Below are 12,592 nucleotides of genomic sequence, written 5' to 3' on the forward strand. Positions count from 1 at the left end.
ACCTAGGCCAGCTATAGGCAGAGTCTTCAGATGAGATAGGGGGCTGCTCTCCTCTCTTCCCACAGCGACCAGGGGAAGACATGGAGAAATCATCTGTCTCTATTCCAAAATAATTTCCATTCCCACCAAAGAGTTATACTGTATGACCCAATGTGTACTTTGTGACTTATTTGATGTAGCTACAGACATACTGGGTGGATTTCACAGCGGCGACAATCATGTCTTATTGCTCTTCTTTTTGTCTGATTTGTATGTTGTACACATATTTGAATCCAACTCTTCTTCTTTGGTGGTGGAATAGGAACCAGACCCATATGCCAGATCACCTAGATTGTGGAACAAAACTGCTTTCCAGGTTAGTTTAGAGACAGCGTCTATGAAGGAGGGAAATATTAATTGCATGAAAGTTGATTAACCTTCACAAGTGAAAGACAGAGAGACATTTAGAGTGAAGAAGAAGAGAGAGAAAGGGAGTGAGAAAGAGAGAACATGTACATATACCTGTAAACAAGAGAGAAAATTTGACAATAAGTTTTATCTTTCAACCGGGGGCTGCTATGATAGTCATCGAGTTTTAATCTCACCAACAAGACAGAGGATGCGAAATGGGGCAGAGAGAGAAAAGGACACAAATGAGAAAGGAAGAAGGATTGGAGCCAAGAAATTAAAAAAAATGCAAGCATAGATTAGAAAAACTATCAGGAATTGATAGAGTCAGAGAGAGAACATGGAGAGAAGAGGAAGAAAATAAACAAAAAAACAAACTAGGGTCAGCAGGGGGGAGAGAGTTGGGTCACTGTGGGTTACTTAAAAGTTTACTGACAGAGAACCAGCAGAGCTCCATATTCAACAGGCAGTGTATTAAACCCCAGGCAGTGCACAGACCTTTCTGCCCCAACAGAGAGTGTGGAGCAGGTGGGCCGGGGTCAGCGTGCCCTCCTCCACCCTCTCTGCCCATGGCTCATCTGTAGAAACTCTGGACTTCTCTGATGTGAGTTTGTATGTTTGCATGTGTTGAGTGTGTGTGCTTTTCCAGACCTGTTTGACCACTCAGGCCCCAAACTTCCACCACTGACGGCCCCCAGGTTTTTAGTTTGCTAGAAAAGCTAGAGCTGATAAGGAGAATTGATCTGTACTATGATACTGTTTGTTGACCAATACGTTATTTAAGGTAATGATCTTCAAGAGTAGGCCTAGCTGCAGGGGGAGGAAGGATTACATATATTCAAGCATGATTGATTCACACCTGGAAGCAATACACACTCACTTGTGTCCCAGTTTATTTGGTTTTGGGAGTAAAATGGACAACCTTCTGGCCTGCTTCTCTACTCATCAGACTACATCCCCTCTCTTCCCCTCTCAAATTGCCCTCTGCGTATATTCAAGCAGGAACACCTTTCCCCACTCCTGGAGTACGTCAGCCTCAGGAACAGTACAGACTGCAGAATAAGGTTTTACCTCAAGAGGAGGTGGAGGGTACACTGCTTGCCTCCAATCATTAACAGTTCCCCTGCGGTGATTGTTCTCCTTGGACTATTTGCTTAGTTTACGATTCAATTTAGTGCTTCTGGGAAGGGAGCTATTACCTGTTCTACTTGAAATTTTATTATTTTAATTACAAGATCATTTTTTATAACTTTGGGCAACTGGCATTCAAATGATGTGCAATTGGTTAGCAATAATGTCTCTGGGTGTATTATCACTTCATGAATTTTAGGCAGTCTAGTTCGTGATTTATGAGAAACTCTGAGACATAAAACAAGATCTGAAAATGTTTGAACAGGTTTGACATACTTGGTTCTTTTAAGAGACTTGTTGAAGGAAAATAATCAAAGTTGTGTGGGGGTTGTATCATATATGAGTTGACCAGCATCCACTATGCATTTGGAGATGAAATGGATGTTGACATATTCATTAACAGAGAGTGTTATTGGATGACCTGCTCCCCTGTACCCATAAATAGTGCTGGAAATGGACAGATTTTACTGCAGAGATCCTGGGTATCATCATCCAAAAAACCAATGCATATATAGGATTAGTTTTAGTAGATGATTGTGCTGAAGTACAGGTGGAGTGACCAGCCTATACCGAATTCAGGGTCACAAACACTGATGACCAGGCAAGAGCAAGCAAGGCTAAACCTCTTATTGAACAATTGTGTTCAATTGTGGTCTGAAGACCTACTGACTCATCCTGCACTTGGGATTTAACAATTTGATTTCCATGTCTTAGCAGGCTCAAGGTGCTGTGCAGGCTGTTTGTTTCCAGGTTACTCTGTGAATTCACCTTTACCTCAGGGATAGCATGCTAACAATTTCAGACAACAATTTTTCAGCTTCCCCAACAAAGGAATAATTGATTTCCTTCCTCTGTCCAAGTCTGTCCAGACAAACCAAACTAACAATTCCAGTCACTCACACTGAATGACTTATTAATTGAAGCAACTCATTGGCATTGTGAAAGGAGTCTGCAGTAGGCTTTTGGTTGTTGCCGACAGTAGCTGTGTGCAAATGGAAGGCAGGACTGATTACAAGCAGAGAATAACTGACCTGTTGCTACAATTCTTCCAGGTCTAGAGAAAATACACATGATTTTCACAGTAAAATACTCAAAGTGGAATTTGAAGCATCTTACATGTGCAACATCAACAATTTATTAAAGCTTCAGAAGCGCATCAGTAAACAAACATATACGTATATAACATATATTGGCTAGTAAACATGCAGAATCTGCAACGTGTTTCAAGCTCAGTGCTCTTCATAAACATGCAGATTCTGCATGTTTACTTGCCAATATATGTTCACCTGCTCATTATGCACTGTTTGTTCACTGATGCGCTTCTGAAGCTTTAATAAATCGCTGATGTTGCACATGTCAGATGCTTCCAGTCCTTCTACTTTGATTATTTTTGTGTCTTTGGAAGCTCTTCTCTTCCTACTGTTTTTTGACATGGACACAGTAAAATATTGGCAGCACAAATGCTTGATTACTGTAAAAAAAAAAAAATACAAGACCATTACTGTAATTAGAAACTACAGTATCCGGCATGATTTTTCTTTACCAGCACTGATTTGTTGCCAGTCCAGTACTTGCTGTGAGCGAATCATTTGTATACAGTACTGGCATGTATCATGACTGGTTGCCAGTTCTGTACTGGAAATTAAGAGAACCTACTGTAAATAAAAAATCTGGGACAATGTGATGAACACTGGCACTGCATTACAAAACACATAAACATTATTGTAAGTCACAAACAGTGAGCTCATGGTTTCTGAAATTTGTAATATCAGTAGTTGCTAGCACATTGCTTTTCTGCTTCCCCTCAGCCTTTTTCTGTATGTGGCATTTTTGACTTTGTTTACTACAATCAAATTCCAAGCCTCAAATCAACTTTCCCCCATCAGCACAATAACCACTTGTATATGGATTTTCTGCAGCAAAACAAATAAGAGGCTAAATACACTTCGCTAAGAGGGAATATAGATTTACTCTCTATTTGATTTCACTGTTTTGCCTTACAGGTAACTTCATCCACTCTTTCCCTGTGTCTCACACACACACACACACACACACACACACACACACACACACACACAAACACTACATTTGCATCATGGAATGTGAGCTGTCAAGTCAGCAGGTTCACACTCTGGTTTCAATTGATCCTTTAAACATTATATGATGCATCCAACAGCAATATGACATTGATAGCTTTCCTCTCACAATTTTTTTTTTAAAGTTTGTCATGTAGCAGTGTGCGGTAAAACTCAAGAGCATCTAAAGCACAAGTTTGATAACAAACTTTGTCATTAGCCTCCTCATATCTTCTCTCCTATATGTGCTCAAGGGGCACACTGCTGCTATATGATAGGATTATGAATGATGTGGTACTTGTGTACTCGCTGCAGCTGCTGGAGAGCTTAATTAGAGTTTAATTGAATCATTACAGCGCCTCAGGAGATAGTCATGTCCCATCACTGTCTGCCTGTCTGTCGACTTGATTGGACCTGTTAGTAACGGTGTGTGTGTCTATACATGTGTATCTGTGCATGTGTGTGTGTGTGGTTGCCCCTTAAATGGCTAAATTGCCTTCTGCAGAGAAACACTTGGGGGTCTGTCTTCCTCGCTCACTGCTGTGTGTTTAGGAATCAGACAGGGTGAACTTCACAGCGGAAAACAAAACATCAAAGGTCATGCAGTTTAACACCTGTGTGCGTGTGTGTGTGTGTGTTTGTGTGTATGCGTGCATGCAAGCATCTGAATGTGAATTCTAATTACTTTGTATTTCCATGCTGTTATTGCAATTATAGCACATGTATAACTTTTAGATCTTGCAAAATCTTTTATAGCACATTTTTTATATATAAAAGTACTTTTTCTTGTGCTGATTTGGACACTTGGGACTGCAGATGAGGATTAGCTCTAAGCTAAATCTGGTACAATACATCAAATGGTAATATTTATGTTTAACATTGTACACGGCCCCTTACAAATAAATTAAATAAATAAATAATAAATAGATGATTCCACTGTGATGCTACACAGAGATCAGCTGAATGCTGTGGTTTGGGCAAATAAACAGCACAACATAAGATTTCTGTTACACTGTATTTCCAAGGTTTGCTTTTTCTGGCTACTCTCCTCCATCCCCATCCACAACCTTTTCCTCTCTGTTTCCTGTTTTCTCCACTTTTTTTTTGTTTTTTTTAAATCAAATTTCCTCTCCATTTCCTTTGTCTTTATATCTTCCTGCCTCTCTGTTTCACCTGGTGACAGGTGGCATGGGGTCCTTGGAGAAAGGGAGAGGTATTAGAGGGAGTTTGGCTCTGCTGGTGCGCAAGCCATGCTCCAAATTGTTGCAGAAAACACAACTCTCATCAAAGAAGGCCGTTAGCTGCCAAACACGAACCTGTTCTATCCTGTGGGAGAGGAGCGCTGCTGGCAGGATGACTGGCTTTCTATTCCCTTGAGTGTTCCTGTCTAGCAGCTCCTTTCAAATTACAAGGCCCCAGGAGAATCACACTACTCTGTTTTATGTGTGTGTGTGTGTGTGTTTGTGAATAACACAAAACTGGAGAAATAGAGAGTGTGAAAGAGGGACAGAGTGAGAGATTGAGAGAGAGGGATAGGGTGGAGGGACAGGAGGGAAAGAAAGAAAGATAAATATTGTTTTCTATACAAATTGCTTTCAATTAAATAGCAGACAGATGGCCACCAGCCAGTTCAACCTCTCACTGTGCCTCTCCGACAGGCCTGCCAGTCAAACAACGAGGCGCCGATAAGCAATATCAGAACTTGACATTCACTCAAAATGAATATTTAATGAGAAGTTTACATTTAATGAACCTGATTTAGGCGAATAGTGATTGTTTCCAACTGTCAATCAAGTTTGGGCTTGGGGAAAGAGGGATGTCACATGAAGGACAAGTGAATGAAACCTCTATTTAGACATATGGGTTTGAGGAGGAGGAATGAGCTATGAGAAGGGAATGTATGATATGATGCCAATGAGCATAAAAAGTAGAAGAGAAGAGAAAGGAAGAAGAGAAGAAGAGAAGAGAAAAAATCAGGTAGGCAAGAGAAGGGATTTTGGATCAGCTTTCACCCTATGACTAGAAACACATTTCGTGCTTCATGGTGATGTATGGATCCTATGGTTTCCAAAGATACCAAATATGTCATGCTTTTAAAATTGTGTCTATAAAATGGTACACAAACATCATTTTCCATATGTTTTGTCCAAAAATGGCATCTTGGGTTTTAATCTTTCACTCAATATAAGCATGCTATAGCATCAATAAAGCATTGGAATAAGCAGACAGAGAATATGGATGTGACATTGTCGTAGAGTTTAGGGAAAAAAAACTAATTTATAACTTTGAAACTACTTAAGAGGAAATTTAAGGGTAAACTATAAATTATAATTCTGATGATTGGTCTCCATTTTGTAGAGAGAGAGGGAGCAAAAGACAGAGATTATTCAAAGTATAGAGCACAACCTTCTTTTATTTCAAAAAGTTTCCCCATTTTCTCTCACTCTTTTTCAACCCATCTTTTCCTGAATGTTCCAGGCCTGGTTTTCAAATCCTCATGTTTCTGCTCTCAAGGACATCAAGAAGGTCTGTTCACTTCTGAGTGAGATCTAACACACTTTAAGTCATCCACAGAATCTGTCCCTGTTCAGCCTTAGTAGAGGTGACCTAAAGTTAGGGAGGATGCAACAGTTTTGAACAGCCAAACAAGTTTGAGTAGAGCAAATGGGAACTTTGAGTTAATGCTGGCAATAATATAATTTAATCATATTTGATTTGGAATCATTGGGACATCGCAAACAAAGGAGTTTTATGAATGTCAGTGAAGTTTAAAAGTGTAGTCCTTTAAAAGTGTGGAGAATTAACCATGTCCAGACTTTGACAAACTGTGGCCATGTAATTGAGTTTGGTCTGTTGTTGGCCATGACCCTGTGGGAACTCATAAAGTGTTTCTATGAAGCCCTTAATGGCTGTTTGAGTATGTCACTGTTAGTTTGGTTGAAAGCCTAATGGACCTACTCCTCCTCATGCTCTCTCTCTCTCTCTCTCTCACACACACACACACACACACACACACACACACACACACACACACACATTGACGTCCACTCTCTGTCAGTAAGGTAAATGGTTCGGCGGGTACAAACAGATCTGACTAATGGTCCTCAGAGTAAATTGTGTGTGAAAGCACAGTTTGCCACTCAATGCCCAGAATAACCTCTTGCCTTTCTGGTCAACCTCTTGCTCACACACCTTTCCTTCTTCTTCAAATCTTTTTTTTTTTTTTTTTTAATCGATACATTGTCATGTCTTAAGGCCCAAAAGCTTTGAGTCACTGAATGAAGAAAGACACAAATTAAGTAGCAACATGTTTTAATGTCTCATACCAATACATGTCCAAGCTGCTGCTTGGTGGCCGTATATCATATGTTTCCAACATACCTTATTCCACATATTAGTTGGACGGTGAAGTTAATACACTAATATTTGACATTATACTGAGGCATGAAAACACTATAGGCATGTAATGATTATTCTACTTGGTAGAACCTTTAGCATGAATATTTCCATGTGAGATCTGCCACAGGAGGTGTTTTAGGTCTTTTCTGAATACTCTGGCTCCAGTTTAGTGTCAACTAACCTTGGTTTAATGTGATCTCAATTGCAAATTTCAGGATCATGAGACCAGCAATATTTTTTGCATTGATGTTATTAAAATATTGAGGCCTGATCTTTGCTCTGAGGCATATTCGATTAATTTATTAGTGCAGTAATCCTACTTCAGAAGGGGTAGTACTGGATGGAATTTATAAAAAACAGAGTTATAGCAGGACAAAAATATACCCACCAAAGCAACTATTATGATATTATAAAGCAGACAGTCATGATATATCAAGCGCTTGAAGCAAAAACAAGCACCTGCCTGGCCGCACCCTGCATTGATAACCAAGGAGCAAAACCCTATAAAAATAATAATATAACACAAATGTGTTACAGACCAGTTTGATGCATAAGGAGAATATTGAACATTCATGTAAACAGGGTTTGTGGAATTTCACATAACTTGGGATAATTAATGTGCATGTAAACATTCATTTTCTTTAATCACAAAAGATTGTGACATTGACATTTCCCTGTGACATCACAGACTAGCCATTGTGGCAAAGTCACAAAGTTCCACCATTAAGAAGAAAAGCTGTTCACTGTGACATTACAGAATGCTCTATGGCATCACAAAGTGCAGTCTTTAACGTTACTTTTTTGATGTTACTGTTCTGTGGTGAAGTCACAAAGCCCGGCCTCCACAGAGGAACTCCAGCCAGAAATCACAGAATAGCCGCATCAACACATCTCTGGTGCTGCTTCAAGCTGTAAAAATGCACAGTTAGATTAAAATTAAATTAAATGCACACATGCTATCACTATGTATGTCAAAATGAGTGAATGTGAATATGAACTTCACTGAATGGATATGAAATAGTGGATGAACACACTTGATCCTGTGGTAACAATAAGATATGGCACTGTGACTTATGAGCATCAAATAAACCTTTCAATGCACAGGATTAGGAGTACTCGTAAAAATCTACAATCTCCTCACTACAGACATAATAATCATCATCATGCTTATTTGAATAGCGCTTACAAAGTCATTACAACAATTACAAAGTCAAAGAAAAAAACAGTAAATCAATTAAGGCAAGAAATATAAATGTAAAAACAAAAAGAATGGCTAATGTGAAAGCACTTTGTAAAAACAATAAGTTAAAAAGTGATTCTGATTTTGCTAACTCTCTCTTGGCAGATCATTTAAAAGTCTGTGGGCTTTGACTGCCTTATCACCAGAATTTCCTTCGGGATCAATAAAGTATTTATCTATCTATCTATCTTATCATTTATAGGTTCAGTCTAGGCTTTGGAATAGCCAAACAGACTGAGCTGCACTGCAGCTCACTGGGGGTTATAAAGTTTGAAATATAGGGGAAGAGAAATTCCAGGAACACCTGCTGTACTGAGAACAAACATTTATTAGTAAATCCAAAGCGTTTCGGGAAGTGGTCTTAGTCAGGGTTTGTAAAACACTTCATCTAAAAGCCTATATAAATACATAAGACACTAACATCAGCCAATAGCATAAGAGACAGCATAACAACCCTCTTGATCTGTCCACCAAACCTTAGATGAGACAAAAAAAAAAAAAAAAAAAAAAATTAATTAAATTAAATTTCAGGAAACCTGATGAGACAGACTGCGTAGTTATTAAGAAGCATACTGATAGTATTGGGGGGTGGGGTATTATTCTCACATTATTTCAGACGAAAGCACAAACTGGTTTGGTCCCGTTTTGTTAGACTCGTTTCCATTAGAGTAGTGGTATATTGAAGATCCAGCAGTTTGAATTGGAGCGAGTCAATACAAGGAGCTGAGTCCCATAAAGAGCTGCTTGATGACTTTAATGTGTTGCCCTTTAACACACAGCCCCTGCCTGTTGTTCATTAAATAAACTGTGGCTAAAGAATATTAAATTAGAGGGAAGAAAGGATAGGATAACTCTTATTTTTCTCACTCTTTTGCTTATCACCTGCAAATCTCAGTGGATTGGACCAATAGGATTCTTGTTTCTGCCTCTTTTACATGGCCGTCTGCATACGATCACTCCATCCTTATCAAGTGCTCTACTTAGCAGGTCTGTATACTGTATATTCAAACAAAGGGTCGGGGTGTTGGTAGTGGGATTGTTTTCCCAGCATTCCCCACCTGATATGGCAATCCCTGCATTTGTTTTCCCAACCTGGCAACCCTCCAAGCTGTAATAATGTATTTGCTTAGATCTGTTGCTGTGGCAATGATTTCCCATTAGACTGAATGTCAATACAGCAGGCCACGTCTCATTGACCACACTAACTGTCTCACTCCATTCTGATGTTAGGGCTTCTAAGTGCTTGGATGGATAGATGAATGGAAATAGATGGAGAGACGCAGACGCATACACATGTGCACGTTTACACACACACACACACACACACACAAAAGGAGAGAGAGGAGACTAACTTGTTCTGGTGTTTGGAGCCGTGGAGGTGTGCGTAGTACTGTTCGATTGAGTTCAGAGTCACGGTGCACACTCTGCAGGTGTAGCAGCTCCGAAGTCCTGCACACAGAGCACAATACAGAGAGTAAAGTGTCTGGGTACAGCCAGCTCACTACTGATGATACCAGTCTTACCTTATGTGTGTTACAAACCTATAGTGCTGGCTATGTTACAGCGTTTTCCCCATTTTTTAACTGAGCTTCCCCTTTGTGTTGTTTTTTGTTTTGTTTTGTTCTATTTATTTCACACAAAGAAAATAGTAACAAATAAATACAACATGCAACTAAACACAGATTGTGCAGGTGAGGAAAGAAACACAGAGGGGCTTATAGTATCTCACCTAATTACCAAAAAATGAAAACAATACAATAATAACGATAAAAAGGACTTGCATGTATACCATGCAGGGGCGCCGCTAGGAATCTTGGTCCCCTGACAAAGGTACATTTTAAATTAATGTACAACATTATAATATTAATTAAAACGGTTGACGATCCTCTATTTTAGCTATACTTCATACCATTTATACATCTATACTTGTACAGGATGTCCGAATGTCTGAGTGTGCTATAATGTTTATGTTTTGTGATTTTTGTTTTGTTTGTAGATATTGAAAAATGTAAATAAACATAAATAAATAAATATATACATATATACAGTATATATATATAAATAGTACTGTGCAAAAGTCTTAGGCACATGTAAAAGAAAAAAAGTAAAGTGAAGATGCTTTCAAAAATAATTAAATGAAAAGTTTCTAAATATCAAAAAATGTACTATAACGAGCAGTCTGCTGACACACTAATGCAGAAAAAAAATGAATAAACATCTAAGACACAATTTATATAAAAACTCTTGGGTGCCTAAAACTTTTGCACAGTACTGTATATATACATAACATTAATTAAAACAACAGCTTGGACATGTATTGGTATGAGACATTACAAAAATGTCTGACCCCTGACCCCCAAATGCCCTCCCTCCACTCCACCTGTGTTCTGGCAGCTGTCCAGACTGTCTGCCAGCTGCTCCAGGAGGCGGGCTCTGGCTGCGTTCCTGCGGTGCTTCTTCCCCTCGTAGTGTTGCTGGGCCATGGCTGGGTTGTTGAACCACGCCCCACACAGGCAGCATGACTTATAGACCGCATTCCCATTGGTCAGAGGCCAGGAAGTGGATGGAACAGGGGGTGGTGACATAACCGGGGGTGATGAGGGTGGACAGGGTGAGGAATCTGACAAATAGAGAGATGACAAGTGAGGTGAAAATGCAAATGTGTGTACATCTGTGTGTGTGTGTGTGTGTGTGTGTGTGTGTGTGTGTGTGTGTGTGTGTGTGTGTGTGTGTGTGTTTTACCTGTTGGGGAAGTGCCAGCCAGGGGACCCAGTACCAGTCGCACTCTCTTGGCGTGTGTTTTGCCCTGGTAGTGGGACTGGGCTACAATGGCTGAAGTGAAGAACATGTTACACAGCGTACAACACTTATTTTTGTCTACCACAGTGTCTGCACTATCCTAGAGAGAGGGAGAAAGAGAGAAAGGAGAAAAATAGGGAGACAAAGAGATAGAGAGAGATAAGAGTGCTGGTTACATGCAGTACATTGAAAATCTATACACACTTTGCTGGGGCGGCTGAGGAGGACCACTGTTCATCTTTACAATATAGACCAGAAATCAAACGCAGTAAACAAGAGAGAAAGCGAGCTAGAGTTGGAGAGAGATAAAGAAGGAGAAAATTAAATTGTTAGAAGAAAGTCAAGAGGAACAAAAATGTGAGACAGAAAAAAAAAAAGAAAAGAAATTCACAAAGCATTCAGAAAAAAAGCCATCTATTTGGTGATATTTCGGTTGATAGCTGAGAGGCAAGTACCAACAGAGCTAAACACCTGGGCAAAATGCCAGAATGACTAGAGCAGAACACGCAAGTTTCTAAAAGTAAACAAAAGTCTTTCTCTTTGATGATTTGATGAGTTCAAGTTAATTGTTACCAATATTTCTTGGTCTCAAGTGAATAGCTGACAGAAAAGAAGGTGTGTGCGTATGCAAATGTGTTTGTGTCTGTGTGTGTGCATGTCTGAGAGTGAGATGCTTAGTTTTCCCTGACTAATTTTGAATATAAAAGCGATCTGTGTTTTGAAGGATGCTGTTTCCACCATGTCCCTGGAGACTGATCACCTTGTGTGTGTGTGTGTGCGCTTGCACCCCCTTAGCTATGTAACCATTCTCTATTTGATGTCTGCTTAAACAGACTAAATCTAGGCTTAGACATTTTGCTTTTTCACACATATACTTTTGTGACCTATTTCCTACCTGACTTTCACTGTTTCTAGACCTTTCCAGCACTGTTGGCGTTTCACCTTTCTCTCGCACCCTGGAATCTGGTGCTCAGAGGCAGGAAGACTCCCAGGTGAGCTCCTGACCTACTTTATTGCGCGCACACACACACACACACACTACACTTACAGGGTTGTCAGGCCTTAATCTCTTTGAGGGTGGCCCACCATCTTCAGGATGAAGCATGTAGAAGAGACGAACCTTGTTGGCGTGTTTCCTACTCTGAGAGAGGAAAAAGGACAGGGGAAACCACTCAAACATATTGCACACTGAATTTGTAGTTTGTCTGCAAATTCCCCAAATTATATCAAACTGTGCACCTGTGCCCAGTTTGAGAGTGAGGTGGGTATAACCTGTATGCTCGCATATGCCATTTGGTGGAGGCTTTTCTCCAAAGTGGCTTACAGTATCATCAATGCATACATTTTTATCATGAGCGGCCTCAGTGGGAATCAAACCCCTAACCCTGGCAGTGTTAGTGCTATATGCTCTAGCCTTAACCCCAATCTACAAGTTGGAGTGTTTTTGTGTCACCTCGTAGTGTGCGATGCGTTGTGACTCTGAGATGAGCTGGGCATTGCAGATGTTACAGTAGCTTGCTGTGAAGAGACCGCCTCCTTCAAAAACACCTTCAGATTTCAT

General features: G+C 39.9%; 1 protein-coding gene across 1 annotated transcript; it reads right to left on the reverse strand.

The window, feature by feature from the left end:
- Positions 1 to 7,858: 7,858 nt before the first annotated feature.
- On the reverse strand, positions 7,859 to 12,592 carry LOC139654027 (zinc finger matrin-type protein 4-like). Its single transcript, XM_071531050.1, has 6 exons — positions 12,485 to 12,592; positions 12,080 to 12,172; positions 10,975 to 11,131; positions 10,613 to 10,852; positions 9,585 to 9,681; positions 7,859 to 7,901 (listed from the first exon to the last, which is right to left on the reverse strand). The coding sequence occupies exons 1-6, from the start codon at positions 12,590 to 12,592 to the stop codon at positions 7,859 to 7,861; spliced, it is 738 nt and encodes a 245-aa protein (XP_071387151.1).

This window comes from Centroberyx affinis, unplaced genomic scaffold (assembly GCF_046629955.1).
Source record: "Centroberyx affinis isolate AG114_WGS23_722 - 3 ecotype Tasmania unplaced genomic scaffold, CSIRO-AGI_Caff_v1 ptg000141l_1, whole genome shotgun sequence".
NCBI classification, from domain to species: Eukaryota; Metazoa; Chordata; class Actinopteri; order Beryciformes; family Berycidae; genus Centroberyx; species Centroberyx affinis.